The sequence below is a fragment of the Aotus nancymaae genome, unplaced genomic scaffold, assembly GCF_030222135.1.
Source record: "Aotus nancymaae isolate 86718 unplaced genomic scaffold, 86718_ANA_hifiasm-v0.15.2.pri h1tg000079l, whole genome shotgun sequence".
NCBI lineage: Eukaryota > Metazoa > Chordata > Mammalia > Primates > Aotidae > Aotus > Aotus nancymaae.
The window spans coordinates 26,526,089-26,542,987 of record NW_026988494.1 but is presented as its reverse complement, the minus strand read 5'-3'; the positions used below and the strand labels follow the sequence as shown (position 1 = coordinate 26,542,987).

Sequence of the window (16,899 nt, the reverse complement as noted above, 5' to 3'; positions counted from 1 at the left end):
TATGTTTAGTTTATATCAGACAAATTTGTAATTGAATCAAATTTTTTTTTTTGAGACAGGATTTTACACTCTTGCCAGGCTGGAATGCAGTGGTGCAGTCGTGGTTCACTGCAGCCTCGACCCACCAGGATCAAGGGATCCTCTCACCTTAGCCTCCTAAAATGCTGGGATTGTAGGCCTGAGCCACTGCTCTTGGCTTAACATTTTTAAAATTCTTGCATATATATTACTTATAGCTTACATATGGAAATTTTTTTTAGTTTAATTCTGCTTAACTTTTGCTGAAATATATGCTTTATTTAGAATTTGCCTCGATTATTTGAAACTTTTAGATTTCTCTTCCTGATATTTTTGGATTATTTTTATTGTTGTTTTTGCTGCAGTGTGGGGCACTGCTAGGGCTAAATCACTGAGCAGAAGTTTCTTAGCTCTGCAAAGAGAGTAGAGGTTTAGCTCATCTTTGGACAACGTCGTAAGATGGTTTTTGTCTCCAAGTGATTTATGCTTGCATGTTGCCATTTGAGAAATCAGTTATTTGGCAAGGAAGTGCTCTCTTTATATGGGATGAAGCAATTTTGGGGTGCGCGGACTTAACAAATGGCAGTTTTGCATGTATGTGAAAAGCACAGGCAGGACTTAGTTATTTAGAACTTGAGTTGAAAATTTTTATACACTTAATGACAGGCCAAAGTCGTCTTCGTCTCTGTATCATTTGTGCCTCACATGGTGTCTGTCACATGAACTATGCTTGTTGAATTTCTGTGAATTGGTTCCCTGGGTTACATATGGTGGGTTTGGGGAAAAGTTAGGCTAACATGCTTTTTTTTTATTTTTATTTGAGACAAAGTCTCGCTCTGTTTCCCAGGCTAGAGTGCAGTGACACGATCTCGGCTCACTGCAACCTCTGTCTCCTGGTTTCAAGCAATTCTCCCTGCTTCACCCTCCCAAGTAGCTGGGATTACAGGCATCTGCCACCATGCCCAGCTAATTTTTGTATTTTTTAGTAGTGACGGGGTTTGCCGTGATAGCCAGGCTGGTCTTGAACTCCTAACCTCAGGTGATTCTCCCACCTCAGCCTCCCAAAGTGCTGGGATTACAGTAGGCGTGAGCCCGGGCTTTTTTTTTTTTTTTTTTTTTGTTAAAGAAAGTAAAATATGATAAGAAATAATAGTTCTCAGGTGGGCATGGTGTCTAACACCTGTAATTCAAGCACATTGAGAGGCTGAGATGGGAGGATTGATTGAGCCCAGCAGATAAAGAGCAGCTTGGGCAACATGGTGAAACCCCATCTTTATAAAAAATATAAAAATGGGCCAGGTGTGGTGGCGTGCACCTGCAGTCACAGCTACTTGGGAGGCTGAGGGAGGAGGATCACCTGAACCTGGGGAGGTCAAGGCTGCAGTGAGCTGTGCTGGTGCCACTCAACTCCAGCCTGGGCAACAGATACCCTGTCTCAGAAAGAAGGAAGAAAACCAAAACCCAGTTGTCAGCCTTTTTGTCCTTTGAGTATCAGGAAGCCATATACAACTCTCTTAGCAAAAACAACCACATTCAGTGGGCTTTTCAGCATGCGAGAGGAATTGAAAACTCCCTCTCTTCTTTCTATTTTTCTTCTGCTGAAAATGAATTGCTCTTGGTGTGCTGTTCTTAAATTCATGTGTCCTGCGTCCATTTTTAATCTTGTTATCTATTTTTATGGTGACTGTCGCCATGGTACTCATGCTACTTGCATAGCACAACAGAGATTTCCGATGTCTGATAGGACAGCTCAGAGCTCTGCTGCAGCCGGGAGAGAAACTGTGTTTGAGTAGTTATTTTTTTAATTGAGGTGTAATTTACATACAGCACAGATCTTAAGTGTGCTGTTTAATCAGTTTTGACACATGCATATGGAGACAGAACACTTTCATCACCCCAGATGTGTTCGTCGTGACCATTTCCAGATAAGCCCCACCTCCAACCAGAAGTACCACAAATCTGATTTCTACTGCCATAAGTTAGTTTTGCTTAGTAGGTTCTAAATATTGTAATTGTGTCTTCCTTTCCTTTCCTTTCTTTTTTTTTTTTCTTTTCTTTCAACGATCTTGCTCTGTTGCCTAGGCTGAAGTGCAGTGGCACAATCACAGGTCACTGCAGCCTTGACCTCCCGGGCTTGAGCCATTCTCCCACCTTGGCCTCCCACGCAGCTAAGACCACAGGTGGGCTCCACCATACGTGGCTAATTTTTAAATCTTTTGTAGAGACAAGGTCTTGCTGTGTTGCTCATTCTGATCTCAAAACTCCTGGCCTTAAGTGACTCTCTCACTTTGGCCTCCCAAAGTGCTGGGATTACAGGTGTGCACCACTGTGCCCAACTGAGAATGGGTTCTGTGCACAGCCAATTTTCTGTTCCTAAGGACTCTCTAGGCAGTGCTTTGAGGAGGAGGAGGGGTGTGCGTCTATGTTTAAAAAGCAGTATCCCATATGGTTAGGAGTCCCCAGTGAGTGAATAATAATAATGTTTTAGAGTTTGTCCAATGGGATGTTCAGATTCTTTTTTCTCATTAGCTCAGGGGATTTGGATTTATGTTAGGACTCCTGATTCCCAGCTGGAAGAGTCAGAATCACAGACAGGCATGGTATGGAGGAGGTGTGGTTGGGCAGGGACTGGCTTATCGGGGAACGTGCGTGTTGTGTTGGAGAGTTGTAGTGCTGGGTAGGAAGAACCAGAATTCCTCCTAGTCTATCCCTTTGGATGACCAGAAGTCCCTTTGGCATGCTTTCTCTTTTTTCCCTGCCTTTGCCTTGAACTAGCATATGAATTTAACAACCCGCAGAGTTGTGGAGTTGGGCTTGCACTGTGGAAACAAGATCTGTGCTGCAAAGCCCGCTGCTGGCTGGAAACGCAGGTGTGCACTGCTGAGCACACAGCCCCTGGGAAGCGTGGGCCAGATTCAGGGTGAAATTGCCCCCAAACATGTTATTGAAATGCACTGAACAGGGCCTGTTTCTCTTCCTTTTTTGAAAAAAATTTAAATGAAATTTTCATTGTGCAAGTTAGTACATGAACACATTCTCTGTAAGTGAAAAAATGCAAAACTTCTTGAGCAAGCAGAAAGTCTTCCTTGCTGTTCCTGATCTCAGTCCCTTCTCCAGAGGTTGAGCACTGTCACAGACTTGCTGGTGTTCAGATGCCTCACATACTCACATCTAGACCTATAGGACTTACAGAAAGTTAAGTGCATTGGCTGAGGATTACATAAGGTCTCATTACTGAATTGCTTCTTCCTTGCTCAGCCTTAGTCGGCTTGGTGAAAGTTCCTGGGCTTGTATGCAAAGGTCTCCTTGATTTTGTTTAACCTCTGCCTGGCCTCCCTTAGAATTAGAAGGCCACACAATTACTTCACCTTTCCCTAATTCGTGGGCATCTCAGTCATTTCCAAATCCTTTACTGTTAAAAAAAGCTGTTACCAGCTGGGCGCGGTGGCTCACGCCTGTAATCCTAGCACTTTGGGTGGCCAAGGCAGGCGGATCACGAAGTCAGGAGTTGGAGACCAGCCTGGCCAATATGGTGAAACCCCGTCTCTACTAAAAATACAAAAAGCCAGATGTGGCGGCATGAGCCTGTAGTCCCAGCTAATCAGGAGGCTGAGGCAGAAGAATCGCTTAAACCTGAGAGGCAGAGGTTGCAGTGAGCTGATATTGCAACATTGCACTCCAGCCTGGACGAAAGAGCAAGACTGAAAACACACACACACACACACACACACACACACACTGTTATCAAAAACACTGCTGCACAGACCTCTGCAGCACCTGTGAGTTTTCTGTAGCGTAGGTACTGAGAAAGTGGGACTGCTGGGCCATAGGGTTGTTGAACTGTACATTCTAACAAAGATGTCTTATGGGGTCAGTTCTTCCCTTAGAGTTAGTGTAGAGCGGGGGATGCCTGCCCTGTGTTCAGACATGAGGCAGTTATTTGAAGATTAGGGGCAGGATTTGCAGTGTGCCAGCTGGGTACTCACAGGTTGCACATGCCAGTGCTAGTCTGTGGGAAGTGTTGGTGTCAGGAAGGGCTCTTCTGGGCCTCCTAGTTAATTCTGCTTGGTTCCCGCCCCCCAACCCTTGAGGACTTTGACCCGTATGTTGATAGTGGTTGTGTGAAAAAGAATCACAGGCCAGACGGGCAGCATTATGGAATCTGGGTGGGAAATTCTAAACTCAGTTCAAGCAGCCTGGAGACTTCACTGCACCTGCGATTCTTCTCCAGCCTGCCTTTGTAATCCAAGTGTGGCTTAAACACTCAAGCCCAGGGCGAGGCATTTGAAAGCATGATGTTCTTTAAAGGCATCTAGATTGCTGCCACGTGGCTGTTATTAGCAGTTTATGTTGATTACAGAAGAATGGTGTCTGCTGCTGTTATTTATACTTCTGGCCTTCATCTCTAGCTCTCTACAGAACTCTTGCAAAACATGAGAGTTAATTCTATCAGATCAAACCCATGCATTTAGGCACCAGTATGGCAAGGGAGGGAGTGGCCGTGGCCCTCCTGAGGACGGCTCTGGGGCCGGTTGTGGGCTGGTGTCCCGGGCCACCTGGGTGGAGAGAGGCAGAGGCCTCTTTGCAGCCTTCCCGGTTTTGCGTGCATTCAGCTTCAGATCTCCACACAGACTGTAATGAAGTAATGCTAATTGGACCCTAGGGCAGCTCCACTCGTGTGTTCATTCACTGTCCAGACGCGGTTTGCGCTTCATTTGCCTTCGTGGGGGTATTCCAGCATCCCCTCTCTGGTCTCCAGCTGATGTTAGCGGGGCCTCCCTTTTCTGTCATTTCAGTAGTTGGTGACCAAGTTGGCATTCTACTCCTCTCTCCTACTTGGTGGATTCTCTTGGTGCCCTCCTAGCCTTGATCCTTTGTCCTGAAGAGGACTGTCGTCTTAGCTTGCCCTCCCTGTCACACAGCACATTTAGGTTCACGGTCCTCTGGCCTTATAAATCATCTTTCTTTTTTTTCCCCCTGAAACAGGGTCTTACTCTGTCACCCAGGCTGGAACACATGGCACGATCACAGCTCACTGCAGTGTCAATCTCCCAGGCTCAAGTGATCCTCCCACCTCAGCCTCCTGAGTAGCTGAGACTACAGGCACATGCTACCATGCCTGGCTAATGTTTGTATTTTATGTAGAGATGGGGTCTGCCTGTGTTGCCCAGGCTGGTCTTGAACTCCTGAGTTCAAGCCACCCTCTGCCTCAGCCTCCTGAAGGGCTGGGATTTACAGGCGTGATCCTCCACACCTGGCTGCATCTATCTGGATGGGCAGTAATGCATGTTCCCAGTGCAGAGGGTTTTATAGGGGTTTGGACGGGGGTGGGCAGTGTGCTGCTTTTTGTTTTAGTGCTTTTGCAGTGGCACTGGACAAAATGTCTTTTTCCTTTTTGGCCTTCGTGGCCACGGTAGATGACAGTGTGTCCCACAGTGACATCAGGTCTCTTTACTGGGTGTGACTATTTCCACAGAGCTCTTGCACAGTTTTGATTTTTTTCTTACATTTCTTACGCTGCCCTTGTTGATGTTAAAATTTCCTGTGTCCCCGCCACCCCCTCTTTGCACTGACTTTCCTATAATTTTTCCATAGGTTTGGCTCTTCGCTGCCTGGGCTTTGGTGTCTGCTTTCTTTTCAGGAGCTTGGCGATCCTTAAAAAAATCAAGGCACTTGTGGAAAAAAAAATTCATTGCCTCATCGAAGCCCTAAATTATCCTCTGGGATAGGATCAGTGCTTTTTCTCATTTTCCAAGTGAGGAAACTGAGGCACAGAGAGGTGAGGTCTTTTGCCCAAGGTCACAGGGGGAAGTCTGAGTTTTTTTTTCTTTTTTGAGGCAAGTTCTCACTCTGTCACCCAGGCTAGAGTGCAGTGGCACCATCTTGACTTACTGCAACCTCCCAGATTCAAGCAATTCTCATGCCTCAGCCTCCCGAGTAGCTAGGATTGCAGACATTCACCACCATGCCTAGCTAATTTTTGTATTTTTGTATTTTTTTTTCAATGGAATCTCTCACTGTAGCCCAGGCTGGAGTGCAGTGACTTGATCTCTGCTTACTGCAATCTCCACCTCCTGGGTTCAAGCAGTTCTGCCTCAGCCTCCCAAGTAGCTGGGATTACAGGCGCCCACCACCATGCCCATCTAATACTTGTATTTTTCATAGAGATGAGGTTTTGCCTTGTTTGCCAGGCTGGTCTTGAAGTCCTGACCTCAAGTGGTCTGCCTGCCTTGGCCTCCCAAAGTGCTGGGATTATAGGCATGAGCTGCTGCTGCACCTGGCTGAAGTCTGTGCAGCCCTGACTGTTTGTGCATTGTCTTTGGTATATTTGTAAAGAGTGAAATAAAAATAATTGTAGCCCTGTTCCTGGGGGATCCCATGCTTGATACTTTGCTGTCATAATGCACATTTCCCTGTCCATGCCACAACCACCAACACCACAATAACCTCTTGGTGACTCAAGTTTTTAATAAGAAGGAAGTTTATGAGGTCATCTAGTTTAGTGTCTCACTTGATGCATTGGCTGTACAACATAGTAGAAAGCATAGCTTGTCTGGGCCTGGTGGCTCACACCTGTAATCCCAGCACTTTGGGAGGCTGAGGTGGGAGGATCAGTTGAGCCCAGGAATTTGAGACAAGCCTTGGCAACATGGTGAAATCCCGTCTCTAAAAAAAATACAAAAATGAGTCAGGCGTGGTGGTGTGCACCTGTAGTCCCAGCTATTTGGGAAGCTGAGGTGGCAGGATTGCTTGAACCTGGGAGGTTAAGGCTGCAGTGAGCTGTGATACTGCCACTGCATTCCAGCCTGGGTGACAGGGAGACCCTATCTCAAAACAAACAAACAAACAAACAAACAAAGATAGCTTTTGGAATCAGAGACATTTGGGCTCACATTCTGAGTTCTGTCATTTTCTAGCTTTGTGGCCTTAGGAAAATTACTTAACCTCTCTGAGACTTAGTTTGCCCATCTGTAAAATGGGAATGATGATGGTATTTATAATCTCATGGGTTATTTGTGGGGGATTAAATGAGACGCAGCCTGTGAAATGTTCAGCAAGTTGACTGACACTTAAGTCTTTGATAAATGATAGCTATTAGAACATTCTGAATGAACATCAGTCTCTGAAAGGCCATAGATTACATAGAAGGGTTCCTGTTATTCTCGTCACTTAGATGTGATTTTATTTCTTGGGAACATCCTACTGCCTTTGCTTCAAAAGATTCTCCTCTAATGCTGGCCTTGAACTAAGTCCAGTCTGCCTGCCGGTCTGCGGTGGGTGAGGGGTGTCAGCACCCTCAGTTGTGTCCCTGGGGCAGGCAGAGCTCGTCAGCACCCTGTGCTGATTTTACCCCTTCCTTCTTTGAAAACTCATGCATGTGGGCCAGCTGCTGTCTGTGATTGATGCACATTTATTTTGTTGCTTGGGCTCAGCACGTCTTCACCAGTGATCACCTTCTGATTCATGCCACCACGTGGTCCATTTTAGGAAAAGCATCAGAGTGGCACCCCAACATCCTAAGCTGGGACTGGGGTGAACTCTCATTCAGCCTGTTTTGCCATCTCTCTCTCAGGCCCACAGTTATTGGGGCATAAAGATTCCTTAAATGGCTTCCTCCAGAGAAAAATACGTTTAAGGCACTTCCTTAGTGCTTTGTGCCCTGGGCAAGCCCCTCCTCCCTTCTGTTTATTTTCCACTGTGTGTTTAAATCCTCCCCGATGGTGCCTGTCTTCTCTTCACTAAGGCTGACTTTCTGTTTTTGGGGGAAACGTGTGTCTCCTTCAACCTCCAGTCACTCAGCAGATTTTTTTTTTTTAGATTCGTAACACATTTTATTTTGACTTATCTAACTGATGTCAAAACCTGAAAATTTTCACATGGATATTCATCTAACTCATGGGTTCCATTCTAAAAATCATCTTTTTAACATCAGGCTTCACTCTGATTGCTGATTTTTTTTTTCATTTTCCTGAGAGAAGCAAATGTTCATTCATCTCATCATACCACACAAGTACATAAATGTAGATTCGGAGCATATTAAGTGCTTTTATACACAAGTGCTGGCTGTGTGGACCAGGTGGTAGCTCATTTAGGCCCCAGATTCATTAAGGGCAGCATCTGACTCTTAGGCTTCTTAATATCTGGTTTGGTGCATGGTCAAGAGCTGGGCCCACGTGTAGCATATCAGCAGGTGTTTAAAAATGCTGGGCTTTTTCTGCTCCAGGGCCCTTTCCCAGGGACTCTGGTGAGTCCCTCCCCAGGTGGGTCTGGTTGTGGGCGAGATTAGCTCCCAGAGGCCTGCCAGTCCCCACCTGGGGGAGGTTTGGAAGCAGGGCCCCAAGGCTGAGATTCAGGCTTGGGGAAACAGGGCAGGAATGGGACCCCCTTACCGAAAGTGAGCGGGGCAGGCACCTAGTCATGTGGGTGATGGGAAGGGGCCAATCACTGGCTTTGGGCTCCAGGGCCAGAGCTGTCCGACTTCACGTTGAGCTCCAACCATGGACACTGATGTGGGTTCCTTTTGACTGGCAAGCCTCTAAATGGGTGCCTTGATTACCCACCACAAGGAGGAGGCGGTTGCCTTTTTAGGACCTGCTGATTCCAGCCAGGTGAGTCACCAGGTAGCTCTCATCCTCCCTTCAGGCTCCACTGCCTGTCAGTTTGGCATTGTCAGAGAATGTGATCATTCATCGAAGTGACATTTGAGTTCCAAACCAGCTTTCTCCTTTAACCATTTCACCCCCAGGAGTGATTTTCCTTTGTTTAGCATTGTCAGAGAATATGACGATCCATTCAAATGACTTTTGAGTTCCAAATAGTGTTTCTATTTCAACTTCCTAAATGAAAAAGCAAAAAAATTGGTCAGGCACAGTGGCTCATGCCTGTAATCCCAGCACTTGGGAAGGCTGAGGTGGGCGGATCACTGGAGGCCAGGAGTTTGAGACCAGCCTGGCCAACATGTTGAAACCCCATCTCTACTAAAAATAAAAAATTAGCCTGGCCGGGTGGCGGGTGCCTGTAATCCCAGCTACTTGGGAGGCTGGGGCAGGAGAATTATTGGGACCTGGGAGGCAGAGGCTGCAGTGAGCCAAGATGGCACCACTGCACCCCAGCCTCGGCGACAGAGTGAGACTTGGTCTCAAAAAAAAAAAAAAAAAGAAAAAGTAGAGCCCGTGTTCCCGTGTTCCTCTGCTTTCTTCAAGGAGCAAGAACATAGGTGCCCTTTTTGTCATCTCGGGATTGTTACCTGGGGCGTTGTTACCTCTCAGCCTTCCCTTTCCAGCGAGTGCCCACTCAGGGCCTTAGTGCTGAGCGGCCTTGACTGTTGGGTAGGCTTTTAGAACCCTCACGTCTGTGTTTTCTATTTTTGGAATGGCAGCTTTTGCTTGTCGTTACTGCAAGTGCTTCCAATAGATCCCTTCTCCATGAAACTCACTCTCTTCCTCTGGATCCCCCCAACTCACCTCGCCCCCAGCCTAAGCCTCCTCTTGCTGCTGGGTCTCCACTTGTGGGGCAGAGACAACTAGACCAGGAAGGCGCGTGAAACTGACAATGCCCCTGCCTGCTTGCTTTGGGATTTTAGACAAATAGGTGACCTTCTTGAAGAACCTGTGTTCTCATAGCTCTAAAATGGGGATAATCTTGTTCCTCCATATTTTATTGAGTTGTTGGGAAGTCACAAAAGAAAAGAAGCCCCCAGTGTGTGTGTTCGAGAGAGTGTAAACCTAAGTGCCGTTCAAGCATTTCTGGGTGGTTTGAGGTTGTGTGCAGATCTCTTAGAAGTTTACCCTGAAGACTGCTAGTTGTGAGGCTTGTTCTCTCCTGGGATACTCGGCTCCTGGTTCCCTCCCTCCAGTCCTGGCTCTGGGTAAAATGCCAAGTCAGCAATCATCCGTCTCCCCACCTCCTCCTGGAACTGTCACGTAGTTTGAGAACAGTTTAAATCAGGTTTAACCACACCACACGCTGCTCCTCCCCCACCACATGCATGCACGTCCTCGGGCCCCATGCATTTACAAAAACACCTGGGGACAACTGCGTCTCCTCACCCAGACTTCTCAGCGTGGTCCTGCTTATTCCTGCTTCTTCTGTCATTTTGTCGATCTGCTTTTAAGAAAACCCTGTCTTGTGTCAGTTTGCTGAGAATGACACAAGACAGGGTTTTCTTAAAAGCGGATCAGAACAGCGGGGGGTGGGGAGTTGGGGAGAGATAGCATGGGGAGAAATGCCACATATAGGTGAAGGGGAGGAAGGCAGCAAATCACACTGCCAAGTATGCACCTATGCAACAATCTTGCATGTTTTTCACATGTACCCCAAAACCTAAAATGCAATAAAAAAAAAAAAAAAAAAGAAAACCCTGTCTTAGGACCAAGTTTGAATGCTCTTGATACCTTTGCCTTCATTTTAGGGCCCTAGCAGGTATTCTTTCTTGTAACCATGTTTCTTGAATCTGGGCCTCTTCTTACCCCTGGGAGATCAGCTGTTTAAGATCAGTCTAAGGAGGCTGTTCCTGTTGGTGCCAGTAGAGAGGGCTGTGGATTCCTGAGCCTTCACTGTGTGCCAGCGAGTGTCCTAAGAGCTGCCTTGTGTAATAGGGTAGTGTGAACTCCAGAGAGTCGTGAACAAAGGCACTGCGTGTTGGAGAGCAGGAGGGGAGGTAGGTGTGAAGGAAGGGGAAGTGTGTTTTCTCCTGGGTAGGGTGTGAAAGCACTTTCCTGCCAGCAGTGCAAACAGAAACCGTCTCTTTTACTTGATTGAATGACTGTCGAGCAGTCAGACCAGCAGAAATATTTGTTGACCAGGATCGTTTATTATTTGCTGGAGAGAATTCGCTGTAAGCAGATCAGATGACCTATTTCTATGGCCCATCTGCTGGAATATGAAAATAGCAGTGTTATTTGGGGGTCCTTCTTTTTCCTTTCCATTATTCTATTACATCTGTTACTTAGAGTAATAGGAAGGCTGGATGCTCAGTTATAGGGGATGCCAGAGAGAAGATTCTAGCCCTGAATGGGGGTTGGATAGTCATTCTGGTCTCCATCAATCTTGATATTCCATCATTTTAATTTTACTGGTAGTCTAGTAAAAGCCTATTCTACACTGATGTAGTGTAGCCCAGTTTTTTTAAAACCTTCAGAAAAAGATGATAGAATGCCCTGAGAATCCAAATTGTCACACTCTGACCAACTGATTTAGAACTTGAATCAATCACCCCTTGATTCAATCGGCAATATACTCAGTTCCATGTGTCTGAAGCTTGTACTTGAAAATCCTAAGTGTACACCACACCCATCTTAAAAAATAGTGTAACAGGCAGTGCCTGGTGGCTCACACCTGTAATTCTAGCACTTTGGGAGGCCGAGATGAGCAGATCACAAGGTCAAGAGATCGAGACCATCCTGGTTGACATGGTGAAACCCCGTCTCTACTAAAAATACAAAAAATCAGCTGGACACGGTGGCGCGTGCCTGTAATCCCAGCTACTCAGGAGGCTGAGGCAGGAGAATTGCCTGAACCCAGGAGGCGGAGGTTGAGGTGAGCCGAGATTGCGCCATTGCACTCCAGCCTGGGTAACAAGAGTGAAACTCCGTCTCAAAATAAATAAATAAATAAAAATAAAATAAAATAAAAAATTAGCATGGTGGCATGTGCCTGTAGTCCCAGCTACTTGGGAGGCTGAGGCAGGAGAATCACTTGAACCCGGGAGGTGGAGGTTGTAGTGAGCTGAGATTGCGCCACTGCATTCCAGCCTGGCAACAGAGCGAGACTGCATCTCAAAAAAAAAAAAAATGTATAACAGGACCTGATAAATAATTTCAGAGGGCTAGAAGTTTTAAGTCAGGGCCTTCAGTGCTCTTACTGAGGCCCTGGCTTTCTTTGAAAGCCAGGAGGAGTTTTTTCCTATCTATCTCTTCAAAGAAAAGTTCCATGTATACTTAACGAAGTGTCTTTTTTTTTTAAACTTTCTTTGGGGAAGACATACCAGAAAAAAGGCTTGAGAACCAGCCACCAGGTAGCAGTTAGGTAGTGATGATGGGATGGGACGGTTTGCTTCTGCCGAGGTTCAAATGGTGACGTGCAAACCAGGAGGACCATAAACATGTGCATATACTCGTAAATATGCTTGCGAATATTGGTGGCATTTGTCGGCAGAGATGTTGGTTAAGAATTGCTGAATGCTGAAAACGAATTGTTCGGGAATCTTACTCTCCATGGAGTTCAGCTGTAAAATAAGAGATGCAAACATTCACTGCAAACATTTTGGCCGTTGGATGAGTTTATTTATTTATTTAGAGCTCAGATGATCCTCTTGCCTGAGCCTCCTGGGCAGTGGGGCTATAGGCATGTACCTCTGTGCCCTGCGAGTTCAGAAATGTCACACAGAAAAAAAACTTGTTAAAATATAGATTTAAAGGAAAAATTGGCACCTTTCTGGTAAAAGATAAAGAATGATATGCCAAATATTAACCAAACATCTAAAAACTTAAAGGGTTGTTCCTGCAGTGATACCCAATGGAGATAATTGAATATACAGAAAGCCGAGTGTAGCAGAGAATCTGAAGCTCTGGGCAGGAGGGTTGATATCCCTTCGTTGATCTATAAATTGTTCCTTAGAGAAGTAGCAAGCACCCAAGTTTTTGCCAATAGGAGTCTTACTCCAAACTTCACCCTTAAGTTAAAAAAAAAACCCATGAGTCGTGCAATGAATCACTTTGACTTACGATTTGTGTTCTGAAAGCGCCTGCCGCTAGGTGATATCATGGTTCGCTGCAGTGTCCCTGGGCAGTAGGAGAGTGCAGCTCTGTGCGTGAGTGTGTGCACGCACACAAATGTGGGGGCGTGCCTACGTGTGCCGAGACATGTGGTTGTCCAGCAACAGTTACATGACAAATAGCAGTTTGCAACCCTGAACCACAGAGTTGGACTGTTCCGCCTGTTCCAGTTCCTTAACTGATGGCAGATGTCCTCATTAAGGGCTATTAGCACATCAGAATGTGTTTGCCAAGCCCAGAAAAGAGCTAACTCCTTTTGGACATGGACTGAAAGACTAGTAATCCGGGGTAGCCAACCCCTCCTGTTGGTGACAGGAGTAGGGAGTGAGGAATACAGGAGGGCTTGGGATTCCTTCAGACTTTCCTGAGAAGGCTCCAGCACAAGTTTGTGTTTCAATCCGGGAATTCCATCAGAGGAGAATGTGAAATCATAAAGTGGGATTTGGCTGTGTGTTGAACTACTGTTATTGTGACCCTGAAATAGGTGTTTCTTCATTTCTCTTGGCTGCTCCAGAACCTTATGGTGCACTAGCGGATGGCTGACTTATAGGGACCGTTGCTAGCTCCCAAGAAAGAACTCACCACAGGAGTGAATGAAGTGGAGATCCTGGAGGAGAGGGGGTGGAAGGAGCCCACTGCTGGAATGATAGGAGTGCACCAGGAGGGCTGGACCCCCAGAGGGATTGTGAGATAGCAGGGGGTCCTGAAAAGTCATGGCGGCCCCGAATTAACTTTGCTTCTTGACCACCTGTTGGCAGACCTTTGCCGATGCTCTCATGCAGTCCGAGTCCCCGAAGACTCTTGGTTATTTGTGCTGTCTCTCAAGCCGCGTCTGTAAATGTCATGAGTGGGCTCGTGAATGCAGGAGAGGCATCGAGTGACGCCTGGTGATGCCCAGCCTGGATTAGTCTAGATTTGTATTTCCCACTTCCATGCTACTAATCCACGGTATAAACTTGGCTAAAGTTTTCCCTGACTTTTTCGGTTGATTCCATTATCCCTTTGCGCCCTGCCAGAGGGCAGTTTGTGTATAAAAGTCTTCCCAAGCCCGAGCTGCTAAATGATTAACAGTGGCTTGGGCTGCTTAGCGGGGTCAGACGAGAGCACTGACCTTTAGTCTGTAGGTAAGAGGCCAAGATGCAAGTGGAGAAGAGGTTTTTTTCTAAGGAATGAAAGTACGTGAGAAAAGGAACCTGTAGACTTTTAGATCGGGAGCTGTTTTTTCTTTTTCTTTTTTTGACACGGAGTCTCGCTCTGTCCCCCAGGCTGGAGCGCAGTGGTATAATCTCAGCTCACTGCAACCTCTGCCTCCTGAGTTCAAGTGATTTTTTTTTTTTTTTTGAGATGGAGTCTGACTCTGGCCCAGGCTGGAGTGCAGTGGTATGATCTCGGCTCCCTGCAACCTCTGCCTCTCAGATTCAAGCGATTCTCGTGCTTCAGCCTCCCAAGCAGCTGGGATTACAAGTGCACACCACCACTCCCGGGTAATTTTTTGTATTTTTACTAGAGATGGGGTTTCACCATGTTGGCCAGGCTTTGAACTCCTGATCTCAGGTGATTCACCTGCCTCGGCCTCCCAAAGTTCTTGAGATTACAGGCGTGAGCCACCACACCTGGTCAGGAGCTATTTTTTTTTTTAATCGATGTTCACTAACATAGGGGGAAGAACATCTTGTTGATGAAAAACAACTTAATTGAGTGTTTTAGTTTGAGAGATCCTGTACCTACTGGAATAATGGCAGGGTCATGACCTCTGACACCAGACAGATGGGACTTCCTACCCAACCGTGCAGTTCCTAGCTGTGCAGCTTTGGCACTCTGACCTCTCTGAGGCTGTCACCTCATCAGAAATAAAAACCATTGGCTGATCTCAGATCCCTTTGAGGATTAAATTGGATGTAATTTATGAAAGCTAGTACCTCTTAGGCACTTAATAAAGACAGTTTCCCTTTCTTCTTTCTCTTCTGCTTTTGAAAGTTAAGATTTGGGAGTAGTATAAATAAAGCCAATGAGACAATGTATTTTGGTGTGGAATTCTGGCCAGTTAAAGGAGCAGGGGAACGGGAGGGATCCAGTCAGAAGCGGCAGGTTCACCAACTCTGTGCGGCTCCGGCAGGCTTGAAAGGTTGCAGGCACAAACAAAACGGGCAGTAGAAAACCTCTAAATTCAAAAAAGAAAAAAGCTTACAAAACACATGGGCGGAGTTTGTTGGCCAAACATTTCAGGCGCCGTCTGAAGAGTTGGGAGCCCAGGAATTTGGGAAATACTACTGTTTCTTCATTTTCAGTGGTAGAAACCCCAAACTTCCTGCTGTGAAAAGTGGGGAAGCCATTAGGGTTTTTTTTTTTTTTTTTTTAAATTTTTGGCCAAGGAAAGTGTAGTTTCTTTCCCTGGGTTGATGCTGCCATCTCACGTCTCTGCGTGGCATTGCGGCTTCGCCTCTGGATGCTCTCAGCCCAGTGAAATTGAACCGAGAGTTAGAGATGCTCCATTTTAGCCTGAGACTTCAAAGATGAAAGTATGTAGGTGACAGTGTTTTAAAAACCAATCTAGGACCAGCCTGACCGACATGGGGAAACCCTGTCTCTACTAAAAATACAAAAAATTAGCCGGGAGTGGTGACGGGTACCTGTAATCCCAGCTACTCGGGAGGCTGAAGCAGGAGAATTGCTTGAACCTGGAGGCAGAGGTTGCAGCGAGCCTAGATCACAGCAGTGCACTGCAGCCTGGGCAACAGAGTGAGACGCCATCTCAGAGAAACCCCCAAAAGAAAACAAACATTTAGCTTAGGCACACACTTTTCTTCCTTATAGTGGTAAAGACTCCCTTTTTGTTATGTTGAAGCTTTCAGAGACAGAGTGTTATTTTTAATTAATTAATTTTTTTGAGATGGAGTCTCACTCTGTCACCAGGCTGGAGTGCAGTGGCGCCCTCTTGGCTCACTGCAACCTCCGCCTTCTGGGTTCAAGCGATTCTCCTGCCTCAGCCTCCTGAGTAGCTGGGACTGTAGGCACATGCCACCACACCCAGGTAATTTTGTATTTTTAGTAGCGACAGGGTTTCACCATGTTGGCCAGGATAGTCTTAATCTCTTGACCTTGTCACCTGCCCGCCTCGGCCTCCCAAAGTGCTGGGATTACAGGCATGAGCCACCACACCCAGCCGAGAGTGTTATTGGATGTAGTTACCAGACACCTAATTAGCAATTTCTTTCTGTGTGCAGTGACTCCAACCTTTTCCTTATATTAATATTTTCTTTGCTTTCTGGGAAATTCACGGTGGAGATAGTATACCAGTAGATTCTAGCTCTTGAGGTTCTGAGTAAAATGCTCATGAAAACCAGCATTTTGCCCTTTACTCACTATTTGCACTTATATTATTACCCTTTACAATTCTTTTGCCATTTCTGTTTTGTTATTGTGGAGATGTTTGCAAACATACCTTGTTGGAATGGTTTGGAAAGAGGCCAGGTTTTGGGAGGTGTGGAGATGGTGTGGTATCCACAGAAAGAGACGGGGGCGCTTCTGGACAAGGATGAGAAGGAGAGACTTGTGGACCTGTTCAAAGCTAGCTTGAGCAAAGGGCTGTGCCCACAGATGTCCTCTTGATGTGAGTCTGGTCAGGGGAGTGGGGTGGGAGGGACACACAGAGTGGAACTAGCCCTCTAGGCGCTGGGGGCGGGGCAGTCAGCATGGATGCTGAGGTCCCTGGAAACCCTGGTGTTCTGTGCCTGCTGTGACCCCACAGCCCCTGGGATGCACTTTGCACATATCCACTCCTCAGCTGAATCCTAACTGAAAAAGCGAATGGGAGGGAGCAGAGGACCGGAACAGCACAGATAGGAGCTGAGGAGCTGCGTGTGCTCTGCAGGAGGAGGGCAACCTACGTTTGCAAAGCGCAGGGTCTCACTCATCCCCTTCTGCCAGCAGTGCCAGGCCTGGGAGCACTGCAGGTCAGCTGGTCCCTTGCTAGGGACCCACTTCGGGCCTGCTCAGATTCTTGCACCAACCGCCTTTGCCACCTGAACAAGTCACGTTCCACGTTAGTTTCTTCAAGTGTAAGATGAGAGGAGCCTGGTTTCTTTCTTTTTTCTTTCTTTTTTTT

At 46.6% G+C, this 16,899-nt stretch overlaps 1 protein-coding gene across 3 annotated transcripts in view; it reads left to right on the top strand.

The window, feature by feature from the left end:
* ZNF395 (zinc finger protein 395) overlaps window positions 1-16,899 on the top strand; it is a 62,833-nt gene that overhangs the window by 24,821 nt on the left and 21,113 nt on the right. The window contains exon 1 of one of the 3 annotated variants that reach the window (XM_012435294.3): window positions 11,590-16,404. The exons of the other annotated variants lie outside the window; for them this stretch is intronic. Within the exon in view, the coding sequence (XP_012290717.2) occupies window positions 16,403-16,404 (2 nt within the window). The 5' untranslated portion in view covers window positions 11,590-16,402. Of the gene's footprint in view, window positions 1-11,589; window positions 16,405-16,899 lie in introns of those variants that run through there. 3 annotated transcript variants of the gene reach the window in all.